General features: G+C 37.3%; 1 protein-coding gene across 2 annotated transcripts; it reads right to left on the bottom strand.

The window, feature by feature from the left end:
• Positions 1-524: 524 nt before the first annotated feature.
• Positions 525-22,960, bottom strand: LOC102732642 (solute carrier organic anion transporter family member 1C1). Of its 2 annotated transcripts, XM_081809530.1 has the most exons (7): positions 22,713-22,960; positions 19,396-19,542; positions 17,533-17,631; positions 15,285-15,530; positions 14,100-14,264; positions 5,566-5,761; positions 525-1,269 (listed from the first exon to the last, which is right to left on the bottom strand). In XM_081809530.1, exons 1-7 carry the CDS (start codon positions 22,882-22,884, stop codon positions 900-902), a joined length of 1,395 nt encoding a protein of 464 aa, XP_081665656.1. In that variant the 5' UTR covers positions 22,885-22,960; the 3' UTR covers positions 525-899. The 2 variants fall into 2 exon arrangements, with proteins under 2 accessions (XP_081665656.1, XP_081665657.1); XM_081809531.1 differs by lacking the exon at positions 17,533-17,631.

The following is a 22,960-nucleotide window of genomic DNA, read 5'->3' as shown; positions in this document are numbered from 1 at the left end:
AGAAAGAAAGAAAGAAAGAAAGAAAGAAAGAAAGAAAGAAAGAAAAAGAAAAAGGAAGGAAGGAAGGAGAAGAGAAAAGAAAGAAAAGAAAAAAAAAGAAAAAAGAGGGAGGGAGAGGGGAGGGAAAGGGGAATGAAGGTCAAAAACTCAGTTTCAGTTGGGTGGGTAGTCCTCTTCACTGTTGCTGGAAGCCAGTCCTTTCTACTCTGAATAAAATGTCAAAGTAACAATAAACAGAGAGAAAATCAACTTGTTACTCTACATCTACAGAAGTCTTTGCCTAAGCATTCTTATCTAGTTGATAAGCATATGTAAATAGATGTGTGGGTTAATTTTCAGCCCTCTAGGACTGTCAAATACAGACAGATTTCATCAGCACAAGTAGACAGCAGTCTGACCACTAGCCATGAAAACAGAGTGCAAGAGGTATGTTTGGTGCAGAAATGTAAAGGTGTGACTGGAGAAATGAGTCTAATGATTTAAGTACATAATATCTTCCACAACTGATTTCTTACCTTTATTTCCAACCTCATCTCTGTCATCTACCCTACAGAACTCCTTCATTCCAGCCACCTACTCTTTTCGTTACTGCACACACAAGCTTGATTTCTCAGGCAGAGTATCTGGAACTATCAATCTCCTCAAAATCGAGCTCATGATCCCTGGGTCTAAACCTCTTGGGCTAGACTTTCTAACACTGGCCTCTATTTGTCCTGTCCCTAAAACCTCCCAGTACCACTGGCCTTGGGGTCAGAAGAAATGGATCCCAGTGCAGATCTTATCATATGATCTTATGACTGAGACTGTCTCATTTGAGGCTAATATTCCTCACAAGCAAAATGAAAGAACTTCACCACATCATTGCAAGTCTCTTCCAGCATGTTTCATGATTCTAATTCTTAGCCTAATTGTTTAAACAATTCTAGCCCACTAGCGACGGAGATGTTTCCTATATCCATATAAAAGAACAAGGGTAGAGTCAGAGCCAGAGCTGCTATCAGTGCCCATCTGCTTCTGGGTTGGTCCCTGAGCTCCCAGAGAGCTGTGCAGTTAGTTACGTGGTAGAGAAGACACCACAGGCACACACAGTAGGGATTCCTTACAAGAGTTTTTCCACTCCTGGTGGAGGTTTGACAACCAGCGAGACATGCCGATGCATATGTGATTCCATTTTCACCACACACAGGTTCCCATTTTGTCTCTGAACATTTGCATCTTGAGTTGCAATCTGAAAAGAGAGCTCGTTCATGATAAGAGACAGGTTTGGTTCTGAAAAGAAATGTAACAGTATAAAATATTACCTCTTAGCAGGCAGCACCCTAATATCTTCAAAAATCAGTGTTCTTGAGTAATATAAATGGCAGTGCCAACGGAGTTTGCCTTTTGGAAACACAATTGTCATCAGAAATGCCAGTTTCTGATTATTAAATGTGAGTCTACTATTAAGAAGCTTTCTCTTGAAAGTTATCTTTAGAGGTTTACACCTTCACATAATATCCAGTTCTTGGTTTATGGTTTTTACTAAAATCGACGATCTCTAGGATCTTCTAATACATTTCTATGCAAAGATGTAGGAAAGTGGCTAACAAAGCAGAAAAGTAAACTTCTAGAGCAACTAATGACATTACTTAAATGCATTGCAGGCAGTGTGTGCATGAGCATGCGTGCTTGTGTGTAAATTTCCTTCACAACTGTCTCGGCATCAGTAGAATGGGCATTGCTGATGGTGCAGTAAAAGAAAGAAAACAGTCAAGTAGTCAACATTATGTCAACAGACTTCAGTTTGGAAGAGCTACACATCCTATTTGTGTCTTACTAATAAATGCATCGCCAGTTCATCTAACTTTTCTCTGTCTCAAAATCTCCCACTCTATGCAGCTCTTCCATATCTCAGGTAATTCTTTCTGATTCTCTGGCACATGCTTTTCCAATGACTTACCCATTCATTTGCTCATGTGTTCAAAAATTTTGTGGAAGCCTTCTAAGTGCTAGCTTTGGGAGGAGAGAAGATAGTTACAAATATGAATGAGACAATATTTGCCCTTAAGGAGCTGGCTTTCTGCTCTAACAGTTAACTTTACATAATTTTGATGGTCTTCTCTCTTTTCTCTCCCTGTCATTCTGTCTTACCTTCCCCCTTTATCTCTCCCAGAATTCCTTCTCTTTCACTTCTATTTCTTCCCCTCACTTGAATGACCTCATCCTTCTACTTTTATTCTCCTTGTTCCTTTCATATTCCTTTATTCTTTTCAGGGCATACTTATGCAATGGTATTTCTCTTCTACCTGTACCTTATTTTTCATCCCTTGGCACTCCATCATTCTTTTTTTTTTTCTCTATTATTTCAAATTTATTTACTTGATTATTCTCCTCCTCTCTCTCTCTCTCTCTCTTTTTTTTACAAAAGCATTTGAGGGACTTAAAACTGAAACAACAGCAACAAACCCCACGTGCATTGTCATGTACACTCAGTGAGGGCAGGAAGTATTTGTTTTATTCACTCCTGGGTCTCCAGCACCAAGAACAATTTGGGGCATACTAGGTTAAGAAACAAGATTTCTGGGGCGCCTGGGTGGCTCAGTTGGTTAAGCGACTGCCTTCGGCTCAGGTCACGATCCCAGGGTCCTGGGATCGAGTCCCACATCGGGCTCCCGGCTCAGCAGGAAGCCTGCTTCTCCCTCTCCCACTCCCCCTGCTTGTGTTCCTGCTCTCGCTGTCTCTGTCTCTGTCAAATAAATAAATAAAATCTTTAAAAAAAAAAAAAAAGAAACAAGATTTCTGGTAAGTCAATCAAAGTAAAACACTATTTTATTCTGGAGGAAAATAAATGTCATTTTGGCCCCTCCTTCTAATAGGTATGTCCTATAATGATTGCAATTATAATTTCTTAATTGATGGAATATTCCATCTAGTAGAACTGCTATGCATTTGGTTACCTCAAACATAAAAGCCACTGAGATGTCTCCAGACAGAATAAAAGGACATAACTAGGCCTCCTGAGAAGTCATATAGGAGTATTTCATTCTGTTCTCTTCTATAAGGCATTAATTGTTAAATTAATTGAGACTGTTTGGTAGTATCTGAAAGTATAAGTAAGTGCCTTTGAAAGCCTAGAATCAGGCCACTACGGATAGTGTAGGACTGGGATCTCAGAAGGTTACTGTTGAAAGAATTTTGGGGGAGATCTAGGCCAACTTCTCATTCGGCAGATCAGGAAAGTCAGGTCCAAAGTGGGCAAATTAGTGGCTCAAATTCACAAGGTTTATTAGTAACAAACTTCAAAATGAGAATTCTTCCAGGCCCCTGGATTCTAAATTTCTTGTCTCACATCAAACTTACTCTCATTATTGCAGAAGAAAGGTTTCTTCCATTACCATATCTAAAGCTGTCTACAGGGTTCCTGTTGAATGTCCAGAATCAAAACAGCCTTGCGGAACAAAGCAACTCAGGATAATCCCTGGGGAGCATATTGTATTCTATAAAGCCAATTATTTTATATTACTAAAAGTATGTTAAATTTATCATCTAGGACTATCTTGAAGCAGAAATTAATTGCATATATGTTTTACAAAGGATGTGTTGGCAGAGTTATTTAAAATTTTAAGATAATTTTTATCCAATATGTCAGAATATTTATACTCAAATGGGATTTTGCTTTCAAAAGAGTCATGTAGGGATGCAAGAGCTTTGTCCAGGGATGTTGCCATTTCTTTGGCTGCTTCCAATAGCAAAGCTACCCTTAAAGGTTAAATCTTTGCCATTGTTGGGAATATTCTGAAAAACATGGAAAGCAATTTCAAAAGAGGAGTTTTAGAATGCTTTAGATGATGAAAGCATTATTGCAATGCAGTTGTAGTCTTTTAAGGCAACTGCTTTCAAAGGCTAGTACTCATGCAGTGAATATATTATCTTTTATTTGTTTAAAAATATTTAATCATTTATTGTGTGGGTAAACTTTTAATGAACCTCAAAACTTTGCCATTGTTGTCCGTCTGTGTTTGCTTTTGGCTTAGAGACACGATGATGTTGTAGAAAGAATATTATACTTTGAAGAGGTAATTGACCTTTCTAAACTCAGTTTCCTTTAAATGAGGATAATAAAACTTACCTCATAAAGATGCTTTGAGGATACAAGTGAGATAATGAAAGTTATGGTGTTTTGTAAATTGCAAAATACAAAGAATTTTACCACTGTCCACCTACCATTAGGATCATAGGGACAATTAAAGACAGCAGAGGGCTTCTACTCGCTCCAGAATCTTCTTGCAATTCCTGCTTACAACTAACGTCCTTAATCTACATTGCTGACGGTTAGCAAGGCAACGTTACTACACTCAGTTAACTGGTAACTGGTAACTGCTTCTGGTAACTCCCAGAAGCAACAGTATATAAACTTCTCAGTCACTAGTTTTCTTGGACTTTTTAGATGGTAAAAAGTATAACTAATACTCACTTAAGAGCAGGAGAAACCAGGTTAATGAGGGTGATGGAGATTGGACTATGGGGACAAGACAGTTAGGTAAGCATGGAAGGAAGCACAGGAAGAAAGCTGGAGAGCAAGCAGTAAATAAGCCGCAGCTAAACTAAGAGACACAGATCATTAGATCAGGAGCATTGGCCTTTGAGCCATAGGCAGAGTTTGGACAGTCACGAAGTGCAGTTAGTGTGGTAGGCCTGGCACGCAGTAGTGGCTCAATGAGTAATTTAAACAGATAATATATAGCTGGGTGGAAGAACGAAGACAGCTGTGTCTGGGAACTCATGTTCAGAGGTAGAGAGATGGCAAGGACTCTTGAAAGGAAAAGACAGGGTAGTTCCTTCAAGATCCAGCTTTGTATTAAGATGGACAGACCCTGGAACCTAAGAAAACTAGTCATCCACCCCATACGAGATGGCATAGGTCTGAAAACATCAATAAATATTCTCTTGACCAACTGCAAAGAGCTAAAGAGAGCTGTTGTGTGGTTCACCAGGCTGAGGAATAGCATTCTCTCCTGAAACTTCACATGATTTGAGTACAACAAAGACTACAAAAAGTAGCACAGAGACCTTTCCAGTTATCCAAGTGTTCAAAGAAAAAAAAATACAAGTGTTTACAAATGGCACATTTCTTTTGTGCCAGGAAAGTCCTAATCACTTCCATGTATATTATCTTGGTTAAATCTTACAAAATTCTATAAGGTAGTTATTATTCTTATTTTTAAAGTGGAAAAATTTGAGGTTTGATTAGATTAAATGACCTATACAATGTCACTTCACTAATGATGGACAGAGGCAAGATTCAAGGTCTGTACTTTCCATTGTCAGGTTGCCTTATATAACGAAGACAGAGATGCAATATTCTTAATAATTTCTCTTAGGCAACCAAAATCAAAGGAGATGACAGATTCTGGTGACACTAACAGCTCCCATGTCAAAGTACTGTCAGCTATTCCACAATAAAACTATAATTCCTTTCTCATATTTATGATGTTCACAATCAAATTATCTTATGTTGAAACTCTATCAATAATTAATTTGATTAAACAAGCCAATCGCCTCAGATTACTTAATGAGTGAACCTACCCTTGGTAGGTGACAGTTAGTCCTGCCACATCAGAATTTTCACAGCCCAGTGCAAACAGGGAAAGGAACAGGAGGTACCCAAGAACAGATGATCCCAAGTAGAGTTTTGCAGCTCCATACACACTGATTCTGAATTTTTTCATAACTATCCCCCCAGAGAATATTCCAAAGGCCACTGCAGGTATGTTGATGAGCCCTGAGGAACAACAACAACAACAACAACAACAACAAAATATATATATATATATATATATAATTTTGTGAATCTCTAAAAGAAATCTGAGTGTACTGACATAAACTTTCTAAGAGATTATACAAAACTATATAATAGTTCCTGACAAGTTATTAGACTGGTTGGTCATTTTAAGTTATAGAAATATTAATTCACTATTATCTACTGACATATCAAGAGATTTTGATGAGTGTCCAGGCTATAGATAATGATAGCACAACTGAGAGTCTCAGAAGTCTGCCTAACTTGTCTAGCACAGAGTTTAAAATCAATAAACACTGAATTAATCAATGAGTCAACGTCTTTCTGGTCTAATCCCAGGATTAACAGGTACAAGCAAGGGGCAACTAGGTGATAGTTAACGTTCTTTAAGTTTATGCATGAGAGAATAATAGATACATGGAATTCAGGGAACAAAAACACAGTTTTGGTTCTTTTTTTCTAGCCCAAACAAAATTTATTTTTAGAGTCTTAGTTGCTTAGTTTGGTATCTTTCCTAACAACCACAACAACACAACAACAATAACAAAACAATGTATTATTTGACTCTTTTTGTATTTACTAATTGCTTATAATGTACTAACCACTCAGGTAAGCATTTGATATATCTCTCACATTTATCCTTCACCACAACCCTAGTAGATAGCCATATTGTTATTTTCACTTCAGACAGCAATTTATTCATGGTCATGGTTAGTAAGTGTTAAAGCCAGATTTGACAATATAGAGTTGATGTCAAATCTCATGCTTTTCTTTTTTTTTTTTTTTTAAGATTTTATTTATTTGACAGAGAGAGACACAGTGAGAGAGGAAACACAAGCAGGGGCAGAGGGCAAGGGAGGAGCAGACTCCCTGCTGAGCAGGGAGCCTGATGCGGGGCTCCATCCCAGGACCCTGGGATCATGACCTGAGCTGAAGGCAAGTGCTTAACAACTGAGCCACCCAGGTGCCCCAAATCTCATGCTTTCAATCACTACATTATACTGTCTCTCCTCCAAAGAGTTTGGAACACAGGATTCTTGATAAATAGATGTACCATCTCACTAGTAATCAAATAAATGTGATTTTAAAACAACACTAGGAAGAGATCCAACAAAGTGGTTGAGAGCTTGGACTCTGGAGACCTAAATACCTGGTTTGGACCTCAGTCCCACACGTTAATAGCTGTGCAATGGCAGGTGATTCTCTGAACTTCTATAAACCTGTTTCCTTACCTATAATATGGAGCAAAAATAGTGCTGAGGTGACTAGCATGAAAAGCTCCTAGCACATTACACGGCACAAAAATATCATTCAATTAAGTTGTTACCAGCATTTCAATCTGTCAGATTCACAAAGGTGAAAATATTGGGATGGGTCGGTAGAGTGGAACATGTCTGTGTTAGAAAAGGTGGGAAAAGTGGCTCTTTGGTGACTTCTTGGTTAGATTCTAAATTGGTAAATGTTAAAATTAAAATGATCACATTAGACGAACCATGAGAGACTGTGGACTCTGAGAAACAAACTGAGGGTTCTAGAAGGGAGGGGGGTGGGGGGATGGGTTAGTTTGGTGATGGGTAATTAAAGAGGGCACGTATTGAATGGAGCACTGGGTTTTATACTCAAACAATGAATCATGGAACACTACATCAAAAAAATAAATTAATTTAAAAAATATAAAGATTATATTAAAAAAGATTATAAAGATTAAAAAATATTATAAAAATTTTTACAAACAGTAAAAAAAAAAAAAAAAGAAAAGAAAAGAAGAAGAATCAACCCACCTCGAAGGGGGCAAGATCACAAAATTGGTGAAATAAAAAAAAAAAGAGGAGGTGCCAGTTTTTTCTTTCCCAGCTAAACTGAGGTTTGTGGCTGTAGCAAGTGGCAGAGATGAATGTATCCTGGGCCCCTAAAGAGCCAAATGTCAAATAAGAGGAAACTGATTATTACTTACTTTTAAAAAGAGAGCATATAATGGAAAATAATATAACAAACCTGGCTTCTCATGACCCGAGTTAATAAATGCTAACATTTTCTCCCAATTTTTCTGATTTTTAAATATGGAGATACATAAGACAGATTCCTTCTCTGTTCCAGATTCCATCTTCCTTCTCAAGAACTAACCATTGCCATGGATTTGATGTGTGTCATTTAAGTCCCTATTTTTACATACACATATTCATAGTACTTGACTTTGAATCTCCCTCTCACAGACCCAAGACTTACACAAAAAGGGCAGACTGAGTCCTATTCTCTCTTTCAATTCTATCTCCCAAAAGCAGTTTGTAAAAAAAACACATCTTCTGAAAACTAGGTTCTAAATTGAAACCTTGAGAGAATGTGCTTAGAATTTCATTTATTTTGTAAAGTACCAATCCAAACTTGGGACATAAGGAGTCATAGCACAAAGGATACCCTTTGATACCCTTTGTAACTTCATGCTGTGTGGGTTTCCACTAACTTTTCCCCATCCTGATCTGGCCTAGAAGAACCTGAGAATCAAAATGGGATGATTCTATGGGTATTTCTCCCTCAGTACAGAATGTTAAAAATCAGGAATATCCTCTCTTGACTGATCTCCTCTTAGAGGCCTGTGTTCTCTTGAAACTTCCAGAAAGTTTCATGTATTCTCTTGCCTCCAGTCCTTTCTACACAAGATATCTGCTTCGTCTGACCAACGTCCTTTCAAAACCCCACCCTTGTTTCTACATTTTCATCTTTTAACACCTCCTTATTCTTTTGCTTTTGATTTAGGTATTGACACCTTCTCCTAGAAGATTTTCTTCTAACTCCAAGATAAGGTTTGTTCTCCCAGAGTTCTCTGGACTTCTCATAATTAGAGACTTCTCACAGCTTCCACCAGCTGTATGGTGCCTCCAGGGACATCTCTAGCATCAGGGTGCACAAGTTGGTCATCAGAAGCCCCTTTCCTCCTCCCTCTGCCTCTGGCCCTTGTACAGGGTCCCATAGGCCGCAGTCTTGGTCCTTGTCACAATTACCTGTTAGCTTATCTGGTTTGCACCCCTCACCTACCAAGCTCATCTTCAAAGCAAAAACTGTGCTCACCATTATATCTTGTGCTTCTTGCAGTTTTCCACAAAAATGTGCTAAACGACTAAACTTTAGTTTATCCATGTATAACATTTCTCCTGGATATTTTACTTTCCTATTTCAAGATAAATGAATTATAACATGATTCCGTAAAACAGTAGTAGTACATTTCAAATATACTGTCAGCTTGATTCCCCCTTTCAAATTCCCTAGGATCTGTAAGCTATCTATGCTGGGCCAAGTTGAGTTGACAGCAGATTTCCTAAACATCAAACGATGTTTCCTCCCAAATCTTCTCTTCTTTCACCCGAGGCACTTTTAAGTCAGCTAATGAAGTAGAAATTTCACTCTGATTTCTTCATTACACACTTTTTTTCACTCACACCGTAAAATGTGCTGTTCTTAAAACGTTTACCATCTAAATATTCCAAATGAAAATACCAGTTGTAATTTACACCAGCATCCACAATTTGTTTCAATTTACTTTATGTACTTCTTTTGAATTTAATATATTTACTCAAATAACAGGAAAGCTAGGAGAAATTTAAGAGCAAATATGTTGTTGTTACTTACGTATACTCATTCAAGCTGAAGACCTTATTCTTTGTTACTGTTCGAAACAGGAGTTATGAAACTTGTGTAAAATATTTTAAGATGGACAGCACAGTTACAATATAATTTGGGAACTCTGATTCCCATAAAAATGTATGATAGCCTTAGTCATTAAAATGAAATGGTAATAAGTTATAATAATAATAGTACTTTGGGATGTACTTAGAGCTTTTCTCCAGCAAAGAAAAATTCTGTAATAAATAATGGACCTTCACAATATTACACTAATGTTATAAGATATAAATATTAAGATTTGAATTTTACCGAGAGAGAAATGCAGGGAAAAATTTATGGGATTTTTCACACTCATGTAGCCAATTGGGTGTAGACAAAGAAGTAAACTTAGCCATCTTTCTTGGGTATAATAAAAGTATTTTTTTCCTCACAAACTAAGATTGTTTTCCATTATCTCACAGATTTTTAATATAACTTAATATAACTTGACCTAATTCTAGAACACATCATAACACACAATTTGCTCTGCTAGCTTAGCCACAAAAATTAATGTTTTCTATTAATAAGCAACTTTCCCCAAATAATTATCATAACTTTTCCCTATTTGTAACTTCTCCAAGAATGGAGAATGATAATCATTGTTGTCAATGAGAGACAATGTCAATGTATCATGTCCACTAGGTATTGTCTTAACAAAAAAAAACTCCAAGAAATTAAGAAAAATGACTAAATAATTGTAATCTGTGTATTAAGAAGGAAACAAAACATAAGATCATTTTCACATAACTTAACAGTGATAGAAGAAGCTTTAAAAGAGGAGAAAAATTCAGCTATCTAAACTTCATCCAGTGGAAATTGCAATGGGGAAAAAAAACCCCACACACTCAAAAAAGCAAAATCATTTTGCCATATGCCTCCTAGTCCCTGAATATGAAACATTTTTGTTGCTTATTTTTCTTTAATTTTCTTTGCAAAATTAAAGTAGCTAACATGAGAAAATATTATTTCTAAACTTTAGAAATATGACCAACATAGCAAAACATGTACAGCAAAAATAAATCATCATTGTAACAGCTGGCCCTTGAACACAAGGAAAATTTGTTTATGCTTTCCACCATGTCATGTCAAATGTCTTCTCTGAGAGCAGAGGGGAAATGTGCTTTCGTCGTGCTTCTCTCCCTTATTTCATCACAGAAAGGATCATTCTTTGTAGCCTCCCCACCTCACCCCCAAAAAAATGAAGGAGAAAAAGGGAGAGAAGTATGATAGAAGAAGAGAAAGAAGTGAGAGAACAGTATTTATTGAACGATAGCTGTATACACTTACAATGCATTTTATAGGTCTTATTTAATCTCTGTTTTAACCTAATGATGCATTTGTTTTCACCATTCTAAAGATAATCAAAATAAGTGTTATGGATATTGACTCATTTTCCCACTAACTCTTACTGTGCTTTTTTTCCATACTTAATTAATGTGAAACCAAGATACATTCAGGAAAGAATCCTAGTTGTAATGATTGAAATCATTAGACACTATTACTTATCTCTCACAAAAGTACTTGAATTATCCATAGACATGACATGATAGAAATTGTGAGGAATCAGAATTTTAGGCAAACTTTGATAGAGGAGTCAAAAAATTCTGATGATGAGCTTGGATCTCAGGGACCATCTGAGTGTACAGAGAAGGATTATGGTTAAAAGAAATCAACTGCCCACAACTTAAAAAAGAATTATTAGATTCTTCTTGTCAGTTTTCCAAAAATAATTATGTCCAGAGAGGAAATATAACTCAGGGGAATTAATTTTATTCCTGGCTACATCATAATGTATGTATGCAATTAGGCAGGCCACTGAATCTCTCAGAATTTCAAGTTCTTTCATCTGTGCTAATTTTCCTTAAGAATAATTTTATGGCAAAAGTATTTCATTTATTATCTACCCAATAAAGGAATGAGATTACATATAATCTCATTTTCTATTATAAATATCTTTCCCCAAACAATGCTCTTAATTTTCCTTTATGAAATAAATGTTTTTAATTTGAAATTAAAAATGTATTTATCATTCTAGTGACACCAAAATCAAATGCCCTCAAACTCTAAGTGTTATGCACATGTTGAATAATAAGAAATAAACATACACTTAAAGATGTGTCACTTCATTGCAATTCATGGGGGAAAAGATGGCTTTTTCATTTTGATAATGAACCTTGACCTTTTCCTTCACATTATACCAAAAAAAAAAAAATTGAAATGTATGATAACCAGAGTCACCTGGGTGGCTCAGTCAGTTAAGCATCTGCCTTCCACTGGGGTCATGATCCCAGGATCCTGGGATCAAAATCTGCATCCAGCTCCCTGCTTAGTGAGGAATCTGCTTCTCCCTCTCCCTCATCCCCCCAACCCCCGCTTGTGCTTTCTCTCTCTCAAATAAATAAAATCTTTAAAAACAATACACTACCTGAAATGTATTATAACCTAAATGTGAAAGTTAAAACACTTAGGCTACTAGTAGAAATATTAGGAAAACATTTTCATGGCCTTCGGTTTTGACAATTTCTTAAAACAGGCAATAAGATAGCACTAATGAGAAAGAAAAAGACTGGAAAATGGACTTGCTTAAAAATAAGCAGCTTACCATTAGGGGAATGAAAAGAAGAACTGAAGTCTGTGAGAAAATAGTTATAATACATATATTCAATAAAGAACTTGTATCAAGAAAGAAGTACCTACCCCTACAAATCAATAAAAAAAGAGACAGCTCAAGAGAGACAGGCAAACAATTTGAACATAATTGACAATAGAGAATGTTGAAGTAACCAACAAGCCTGCAAAAAAGTGCTCAACATCATTAGTTATCAGTTAAATGCAAATAAACTGTAAGATATCACCACACCCCATAAGAAGGGTTACAATGAAAAAGACTGACAATAACTAAGTGTGATAGAGATGTGGAGCAACTGGAACGTTCTTATACTTCTAGTGTGAGTATAAATTTACACAACCCTATTGTAAATGTTTTGGTTATATTTACTGGATCTAAATATACATACTTCCTATGGCCCAGCAATTCTGCTCCAAGATAAAGCCAAGAAAAACGTTGTGTATACAACCACCAAAATACAAATAGAATGGTCATGCAGTGTTATTTATAATAGTCAAAAGCAGAAAACAACCCAAATGCCCACCAACAATAAAATGAATAAACTGTGGTATATTCATGTGATAGGATATGACACAGCAATGGAAAAGATCAAACTGTTATACACAACATGAATGAATCTCATAGGTTTCACTTTGACTGAAATCAGCTAGATACAAAAGAGTACACAGCATACTATTCCATTTGTATAAAGTTCAAAAACCAGCAAGGCTGACCTGCGATGACAAAGTTCAGGATAATTATTAGCATTGGGCAAGTGTATGGAACAGGAGGAGGTTTGAGGGAGCCCTCTGTGGTTCTGAAATGAGTTCCATGTTCTAGCTGATAGTTACTATACAGATTTTTGTGTTAACATTTATCCAGCTGAGCTACACATTTAGGGGCTGTAGAATTAACTATTGTTTGTAAGTTATAGCTCAATAAACACAAAGGAGATTTTGAAATAAAATAAAAAGAATGTCTCCTAAGCTTTTATTTCTCTTCTATTCTTGTTAAAGTCAGTATAAAGCACTGATTGGCATGGAGGGGGTTTTGGGGGAATGAAACCTAAAATGTTTCTTCAGGTCAACCATTAAATCATACAATTAAATCAATTTGAACCAATTAATGTTGAAAGTAAAAGTTGAGTGGTAGAGCTTTAATATTTATAATTTAGCAGAATAGTCTGAATAGTCAATTAAATTAGCACCTACTAAGTGTCCATTATCCAGGATTCTTACAGGACAGTTACAGATTCTGAAATAAGCTCAGAGGCCTCTTCCAGAGACCGAGACATAGAACAATTTTAAAATATTTTATAAAGAAGAAATGTTTTTAAATCTTTGGATTTTCCTACCATTAAGGAATATGTCCCAAGGAATAAAATACGCCTTTAAACAGAAGCATTAAATGATGTTCTCATGGACTAAAGGAGCTAATCCAGGTTTTAAAAGTATCCAATTACTTGGAGCATGATGTTCATGTATTTGCACATTCTGGTTCTTCTTCATTCATTTCTTCATGCTTTTCTTTGCCCTTCAATAGCTTTTTCATTGTTGACTGATCTGCCATGCTAGAAACACAGCCCTTTTAAATAACCTGAATACCAGGACTCAGGAAAGTCCTTTAACTCTGAGCAAAAACAAACTTTGTTTTGCAATGAACACCTTTTAACCTCTCCCGAATACTCACTTTTTATGATCCTAGAAACTGTTCAGGTAAAATGGCCACTGTTAGGAAGTTTTGGTTACACTTGAAAGACACATACCCAGTATCACAATCTCCTAATAAAATGCACGTTCGGTTTACATAATATTCTTAAGGCCACTCACTTACAGTTGTGAATAATTCTTGCTGCAAAATTGTACCACAGACAACCTCAGTATTTTAACTGGATTTTTTTCACTCTGCTAGATTTTTTTCACTCACTTTTTGACTTCATATCTAAAATGTCATAAATCACCTTCAGTCTAAACATGAGAATGCCTAAATGCCTAAGGGTTAACAAGATGCAGCTGATAGTGCCTATTGGCAAGCGTGAAGGACAGGTGAACATACCGATAACAAAGTTGGCCTTAGAGGATGACTGCCCATACTGCTGCTCAATGTACTTGGGTTTATAGGTCACCATTCCAAACAAAGAATTGAACTGAACGGTGCTGGCACACAAGTATAACAAGTACAGTGGATTTCCAAAGAGATTCTTCAGCGACGGAAGAAAATCTGTAAGACAAAAATAACATGGAGTAATTAAAGACAGCACTACCCTTAGCAGAAGACACAGCCTTGGCACCAGGGCAGAGCTGGCCGAGTCCCACTGCCACAGTTAGAGCGTGGTGCCCATATACACTATGGATATGAAGCACTGGCACAAGTCAAGGCTGAGATCTGTCAGGTTCATATCTAGACACAGGCACTCGCTTCTACAGGCATATAATTTAGATTACACTTAGAGGTGTGAGTAAGACAGGAACATGTTCCTCCCAATGGTATGGGTAGAAGGAAAGAGGGACAAGAATACTCTCTCCCTGCGGAGCTGAAAGTCATTGGTAGGACATCTAGAACTTCAGTTTTCTGGTCTCTCCTCTTCAAACTTGCGTCATGGTCACAGAGAAAGAAACATGAACATTATCTCCGTTTAATTTAATGAACTTAATGTAAGAAATGAGCTTTGGCATTCTCCCTTCTTCCTATTATGCAGCTGAAGAGTTTGAAATGTGAAGATTTTTCTGTAAATATTGCTTGCTCGGCCCAACTGAGGGGGACCAATCTTTCTCATGGCCACTCTTTTTCCATGTGAAAGGAATTCATGTTAATATGTCTGGCCTTGTGCCCTGCACCACACTCACTCCTTTGATCAACAGTGGGAAACATGCACTGACACATTTGTCAAATGACTGAATCTCATCTGTTAAAAGGCCACAAGCTCTGAAGATGCACTCTTTTCTGTCCACCCAGACTGATGCGAAGCAGCAATCCCAGATAGGAGCCATTGCCAGGTCTAACCTGTAGTGGTGTAAGGGTGGGAATGTCAGCAAGGAATGTTACGAAAACTTTGGGTCATAATCTTTAATCCCTCTCCAGTAATAAAGCTGACTTTGTAATCTTCAATTCTGCTTCCTGTATAGTTTCTCAATTTTTCTGAACAAATGATGGGGAGAGAGGGGTATTATTTATAGATCCCTTACAGAATCTCGACAGGAAAACTGAAAGTGCTTCAAAATCAAGGAGAATCTGGCTCACCTCTTGCCATTTCCATTATTTTTGACTTTTCTCCAAGAGGTGTTTGGTATTCTGTATGATCATCCATAATAAACTTGGATTTTTCAGAGGAGGAATTGGAATCCTCTCTACTTCGGGGTCTCGGCAGACTCTTTGGTAAACACCAGAAAGGCAGAGCTGCAAGAAGACTTACAATTCCTGCTATTAGGTAACCCAGCCACCAGGCTCCTACCCACTGCGGATCCTTTGGAGTAATGGTTACATGATCTGAAAGACAGAGAGGATGGCTAAATAGCATATACAGCAAAGCCAGTGAGTTGAAATAAGCTTATTTTTTAAAAAATCCTAGCATCAGCTCTATCACATCATAAAAATACCTAATAATTCATGCATGATAACTTTCTAGTCTGAACATTATCATCATCTTGCTTTTTGAGGGAAACATGGTGCTTTTTTTCTAGAACATGATGCTTTTCTTTTTTTTTTTTAATTATTTATTTATTTATTTATTTGAGAGAGAGAGAGAGAGAAACAGCATGAGAGGGGATAGGGTCAGAAGGAGAAGCAGGCTCCCCGCTGAGCCAGGAGCCCGATGTGGGACTCGATCCCAGGACTCCGGGATCATGACCTGAGCCAAAGGCAGTCGCTTAACCAACTGAGCCACCCAGGCGCCCCATGATGCTTTTCTTCATTTGTTCCTTACATTTAAAATATAGAGTCTAAATCCTGGGGGAGGGGGTCTTACTTTGCCCTGGGGGTTCTGCAGAGGGACCCCCTGGCCCATGACAGGACGCAAGCACCTTATGAGGGAGAATTATGGGGGCTCCAGGCCTTTTGCCAACTCCCCCACATAAGCACCACTTGCATCTGGTCCACATATTGAATGTCTGTCCAAGATTTTTCTCAAAGAAAGAGTTATATCCTACACCCTCTGGTCCCAATCTAGTCTAAAACATTCAGAATGTTAGTCACTAAATGACAGTAATACTTCAGAGCTAATCTAGGTCTGAAGCAAGATTTGTATATATAAATAAAATGTTAATGTCTTATTCATCATCAAAACTTTATCTTTGACACCATTTCTTATTTGACGAAAAGGTAAGGGGTGATGCAGTTTTTTGAACCAAATCAAGTGTTTTTTTCTTCTTTTCTATATAAGAACCCATAAAACATATGATAGATCTACCTCCACGGCACTCTGTGAGAACAATGAAATAAACACATGTCCTTTGACAAATAGGCCCAATTGCCACATTATACTTGGTAAAATGTTCACACTGGCTCATCACTGCATCTTCACTGCTTCCCTTAACAATTTCCCTCTGTACCACTCATCACACCTATGCTTTCTTATCTGAATCAATCTCCATGACTGGATTTTAAAACCTCAGGAAGTCAAGATACTCAACTTCCATTTTATTCACCATTTTGTGGTAGAACAGCACCTGGGATAGAATAGATGCAAAATTAATGAGGTTAATGAATAAATGAATGAATAAATAAAATTTTTAGAATGTGTCTTGTAGTTTATTTGATAAAAAAGACAAACTGGTGCAAGAGTTTTTGCATTTAATTTTAACACATGAGGACTTCAAAATGCAGTTTCAGAATTTTTAAAGCTGAAACTTGTTTTCTTGTTTCTAACTGCTTTCTTGAATTTCTTAAAAAAGGAAGAAAAGTAAATGTCCATATCCAGGAGGTACATCTCACAAGGACAGGAACACATTAATAGCTATGGAAAGATGAGGTCCCCCATTTACTCCCTCCACAAGTACTCTCCCAGAGAATAAGGTAGACTCACTCTAATATGCCTCCACCTGAAAAAAGATTTGTACAGTAAAGAACATATTTTGGTTGCCAGAACACTTTCAATTCTTGGTCTTCCTGGCAAGTCTACAAAATAGATTATCAATTGATGTGTCTGTCTTGTTATTACACCTGAACCAACAAGAGCCAACAAGAAGCCACAGTTTTTAGTCTTAACTATGCTGGAATGCATTTGAAGTGGCAAACCAGAAGTGAAAAAGGATACATCTGAATAACAAACCATGGGTCATCCAGTTCTAACCACTGCCTATTTTTCATATTCCATTTATTAAAGCATGCAGTGATTAGATCAATGACAAATTTTCAGTGGATTATTTTCATTTTATGAAAGATTACCATCCTGTAACTTTATGAAAAGGGAATTTGATATTTTCTACACCATCCCTGTTAAAAAAATTGCAGTGACTAAAATAAATAAATAAATAAAAATAAACTTTCTTACCTAGGTTTACAAAGCCAATGTCAACATACAGTTTGGCACATAATGAGCCTAGCAGGAAGCCAAAGATCGGTCCTATAATTGCAACCGTCTGCACACACCCTGCACCCAAAAAAAAAAAAAAAAAAGCGGCATTTCTCCGCTTTTGTAAATTAATAAATTTTTAAACAAGAAATAGGAGTGAGATCCAGTTAGTAGCTGAAAATATCTCATCAACTCTTCATTTAAGTGTGTTTAATTTGTCAATTTTTCAACCTTATTGAATCAGGAAATAAGTCCTTCTCAGCTTTGGAAGAAGAATGAACACTTGGAAGGCATTAATTACCTCTTAGTAAGGAAATAACACCAAGATTCTGAAGAAGGTAATTTCCCCCAAATGGAGCAAACTTTACTCCTTAGGAGTAAAAGGAGTAAAACAAAACAAAACAAAACAAAAACAAAAAAAACAGAATTATACTATTTTGACAGTCTTTCAAAAACTTTTTATGGTTGATTAAGCATAAGAGTCATTTTGACATTAAAATTGATTTCTTCCACCTTAGACCAAAAGTGCATGTGTTCAGAGAGTCTGTGGGACCATGTGAGAGCAGTAGCTATGCAGATCCCTGAACACAGCCAGCCAAGGAGCTAGACCTGCCAGTACAGAGAGGTGCTCTTGGAAACAATCATGACCAGCCTGGGCAGCATTAACAGGAAACTAGAGCAGATTGCTTAAACAACACCGTTCCTGGGTATCAGAAATGTAGCTGTATGGCCCATCTGCCTTTTCATTTCACCACAGCTTGATGCACACATATCCCTGGCAGATTAATTTAAATTAAGAGGAGGAGTAAATGGCAGTTACCAGATCCTTTCTGGAAGAGAAGAGGGGGTGAAGAGAGAGAGCAGGAAGGGGACACCCTGACACCTGCATGCATCTCTTGGCTTGCAACCTTTCCTCCAGTCCCCAGAGTAACTGCCTAGCACATGTGATGGAGCTTCTGTTCCAGGTCCTGATTTACGCTGCAGTTTTCCATCAGAGCAGGTAACCTGTTTTTAATCACAGCCTGCCTGACTGTAATGAGAGCCCTCTGGAGTTCTGTGCACATGGCCAGGGCAGAACTATACTGTGGAGCTAGTCCCAGCCCCTCTCAGTGAATTTAAATCTTGTCCTCTATCCCTTGAAGGCCAGGCCCTCAAAAGATCAGAGCCCCAAGAAATCAAGACTGATGTGTGAAATGGAGAAAAATTTAGTTTCCAAGACTCAAGAGGTACTCCATAAATGCTACTTAGATGCATCTGGCCTTGGAGTTTGAGTTTGCTGGAGAGAGAGAGAGAGAGAGAGAGAGAGAGAGAGAGAGAGTGTGTGTGTGTGTGTATGATTTTAGCTGCTGCTCTCATCCTTTCTGTGTTTTTATCCATTCATATTTGCTATTGAGAACTCAGAATTCCTTGCCTACCCCTCACAGGAAGAAAATGCTTTAAATAGTCAGGGCTTAAAAGATGGGAAGTAGTTTCTAGGGCTCTGGAAACAAAATTAAAAAATGAATATAAATGACACCTAAATGCTTCAGGAGTACAGTTAACCCAGTAAAAAGAACCTATGAAATCTGAAGTCCAGGAAGATATTTGCACAAAGTCATACATCATGGCAGTTGATCTTCCAGTTATTTCCTTTTAATCTGATGTTCTTTCCCGAATGCAATTGGTCCTTCTAATTCAAGTTTCTTCATCATCCAAATCCTCAGTGTGGACCTCAGAAACGTGTGAACTCAAAAAAGGAACTGGATCTGAAGGATAAAACCTTCCACGCTCTATTTAGTTTGGAATGGAGTTGAGAAAACCAGGTACCCTGCTTCCCAAGAAGATGAATGAGGTAGGCTTTACCAATATAGAAAGCAGAATTGTCTTCACTGGCAAAATCATCAAGGTAGGCAATGCCTAGAGGCTGAATAGGAGTTTCCCCAATTCCACGAAGAAGGTTCCCCAGGAAAACATAAACCCACATGGAAGAGCCGGCATCCATTTCACATTCTTGAAAGGAAAGTGAATAAGAGGAATGAAATTAGGTCAGTATCAAAGTTAAATATTTATTCTGCATTTCTACAAGCTGTCCTAAAATTGGATTAGGATGTAAAAGTGAAATTTCCAATAGACATAATTTGATAGGAGTCAGAGCAAGTTTGGAAAATATTTTGGCTTCAATGTTTTAGGCAATGTAAATACCCCAGAGATTTTGATCAAGGAACTCTTTTGATTCTTCTTTCTGATGCCTTGCTTCTTATTTTCTCTTTTTTGTTCTATATTTACACTGAATTCTTTGAATTCCTATGCTCCAATAACATTCAATATCCTGTCTGAAACAAAACACAAAATTTCGAATGAAGGATTTTCTCCCCTTAATCTTTTAAACTTTTCAATTTTTCAACAGAAATCACTTGTAATTTTATTGCTGACCAACTTTTATCTGAAATCCAAAATTTTATATGGGTGATACTTCAACTTTGGACAGCATCACAACTGTTTGACAGTGAATAACCATTTTTAGGGCTCATGTTAAGGAAACTAATTTCACATAAAAATTTAAAACCCTATATGCTTTAGTAGTATAACTCTTTGAACAGAAAGAACCTTTCGGCAGTCTTCTTAGAATGAAATTCAAAGCTAACAATTTTTAAATGCTTTTGTAGAAGTCATATCTTGATATAATCATGTGAAGCTGGAGAATTAACTCCCATATCACAAGTGAAATACACTTTGAAGAGTTTAATCACTTTAATAAAAGCGATAATATTTTCTATCTCCAACAATCACCACTTCTGAATGCTCCCTTTCTGTCAGGCACGGGGCTAAGTGATTGGCAGGCATTTTTAAAATTAAATTCTCCTAATAATCCTATGAGGTAGGAGTTATTTCCACTTATTAGTAGCCCTTAAAGTAAAATTTGAAGGTAAAATATGGGTTATTTAGAACTGAGGTGAATTCTCTTGTGCAGATGAGTCAGACTGTGTGACAGACCAGACTATCATGTGTGTAGTCTTGCTGCTTCCTAACTCTGCCTCTTCTGGAAATGTAGCCAAGTGACCAAGCATTTTTTTATTTATCTTCTGTGGATTTCCATTCCACTCCCCCAAATATAATGTTAATTCCTTTTCTAAAAAAAAAAAAAAAACCTAATTCTAATATCAATTCTACTCCTAACATTTGTGTGACCCCAAGAAGCTTGCTGGTAGGGAAGTCTTATAGATAGGGGAAGACATCTTAGATCTGTGCTTTCCAGTATAGTAACCACACACCACATGTGGCTACTGAAATGTAAATTAAAGTTACAGAACATTAAAAATTCAGTTCCTCAGTCACACTAGCTATATTATAGTACTCAATAGTCACATGTGGCTAATGGCTGCTGTATCAGACAACCTAGATATAGAACATTTCCACCATTGCAGAGAGTTCTGTTGGACAGCTCTGCTCTCCAGTGTTGTCGGGGGAATGGGAGTTGTACGGGGAGCATTTTTGGGAAGAGTCCTATATTTACCCCACTATCATTTTTAGGATGAACTTTGTGTCCACTATGTCTGATGTCCACATAAGCCTATGACTTTAAGGGAGCAAGACCTCATTTAAAGGAAAGAAAAAGATTGAGTTGTGAGTCTTATACTGTATACCTAATAACTTGTCTCTTCCCACTAAAAACATTTTAATTCCTGCCTCTAAACCCTATGTTTCTCTTCTTAATATTAAAGGTTTAAATATTTCCTAATTAGTTGTATTGCCAATTATATTACATCTTTTGTGATTATCAAAAACAAAAACAAAACATCTTCAAACCCTCCTCTTATACTCTCCTCTCCTTCCAGGGTGTTTTTCTACTTCTTTTCATACAGCGGGATGGGGTAAACTTTCTACATGATTACATCTTCCCTACCTCCTCCCCTCATATTTCTAGATTTCCTTTAATCCTCTGGCCCTTCCCTTCATTCAAATAACCAGACTTCAAGTGTTCACTGCTCAGGAAAAAGACATCTCAAAAGAAAGCACTGAGGATATTAGGGGAAATTAAAGGTTTTATGATATAAATAAAAGATTTGCATGACTAACAGGTAGATAAAAGAGAAGCTTCCACACTGCCTATAAAGAAATCAATCCGGAGGCTAGGAGCAGGGAGTGAGGTGGGAGTGGTGAAGAGGAAGCGCAGAGTATGTCAATGCTGAAGGGCAGTAGAGAGAGGGCATTTGGGCTCCTGTCTCTGTAGCATCCTGGAGACATGGCAGACACTTGTGGGTAGATGTGTGGACTCCATGAGCAGGGAGAAGCTGTGCCACCATGGCCAGGTAGAGCCCAGGAAGGTATCAAGACCCAAAAGATGAGACGGTTGTACACTGTGGCCCTGCTTTTGACTCCTCAAAGGGTTTCCAGAGGATTCCCATGTTCCCAAGGGTGGCTCACACAATGCATTGATATGGAATATGGGTCAGCCATACGGAACTCTAGAGATTCTAACAAAATTCCCTGCATTCTGTCTTGTGTGGAAAAGAGAACTATTTCCAAGTTTCCAAGACTGTCACTTCCACATTAGAGAGAGCTGCTGTGCTAAAAAGGACATAAAGGTAGACATAGGATGGCCTTAAAATTACATGTATGACCAAACACTGAGGCCAGAGGGATTTTAAATATCTAAGTTGACCAGGGACTGATAACACCAAGAGGGCCCTCCCACAACCACCCCCTTTGCTATTATGTAAGCTCCCCAGAATGTAAGCAACACTTGGGGAAAGGGTGAAGGTTAGGGACAAATTGAGATTAAATTTTTGTCATTCTGATGAAAAGGGGATGGACACAGATTTTCAGTTGAGATCTGGGGGGAAAAATATATTTTATAGCTGAGCAATGGACTGAGATTTGTATGTGCCAAGCTAGTTTTATCCTTATTCGATGGCCCACCTTATTTGGAACCACTGGGAGCTTTTCTCAGTCACTGGCAATTAATGCCCCTTTCCATAAGATTTGAATCTCTGCATATTCTCTTAGGATCTCATCATATACTGCCTTATATTCTAGGACTTTTTATGACACTATAATAACCCAATTTAAGTAGTAAAGCTTTTGACAGAAAAAAAAACACAGAAATTTTTGTCCATCCTAAAGCACATATTAATTCTTTTTTAAAAGCTTTCTTAGTCAAGTAAAAAAAATCATCTTACCATCATTTCTTTTGGATTGTGATTTTTCTATAACCGAGAGAGGTAATTGACTGTCTGACTCCAAGAGACATGGAGAGAGGCTGAGAGTGGAATTAGAGAAAGGAGAATACTTTTCATATCTGTACCTGTACAAAAAGAATGTTTTCTTTACTACAGACTCATTTAACGTCATGCTAAAAATATTATATGGACACTACATGACTCATTAGGGCACCTGTTTGAGTTTGCAGATACCCCTGAATCTGAAT

The sequence above is a fragment of the Leptonychotes weddellii genome, unplaced genomic scaffold (genome assembly GCF_054177405.1).
Source record: "Leptonychotes weddellii isolate Sample4059 unplaced genomic scaffold, ASM5417740v2 HiC_scaffold_107, whole genome shotgun sequence".
Taxonomy (NCBI): domain Eukaryota; kingdom Metazoa; phylum Chordata; class Mammalia; order Carnivora; family Phocidae; genus Leptonychotes; species Leptonychotes weddellii.
The sequence above is the reverse complement of the archived record's forward strand: the minus strand, read 5'-3'. Positions and strand labels throughout refer to the sequence as shown.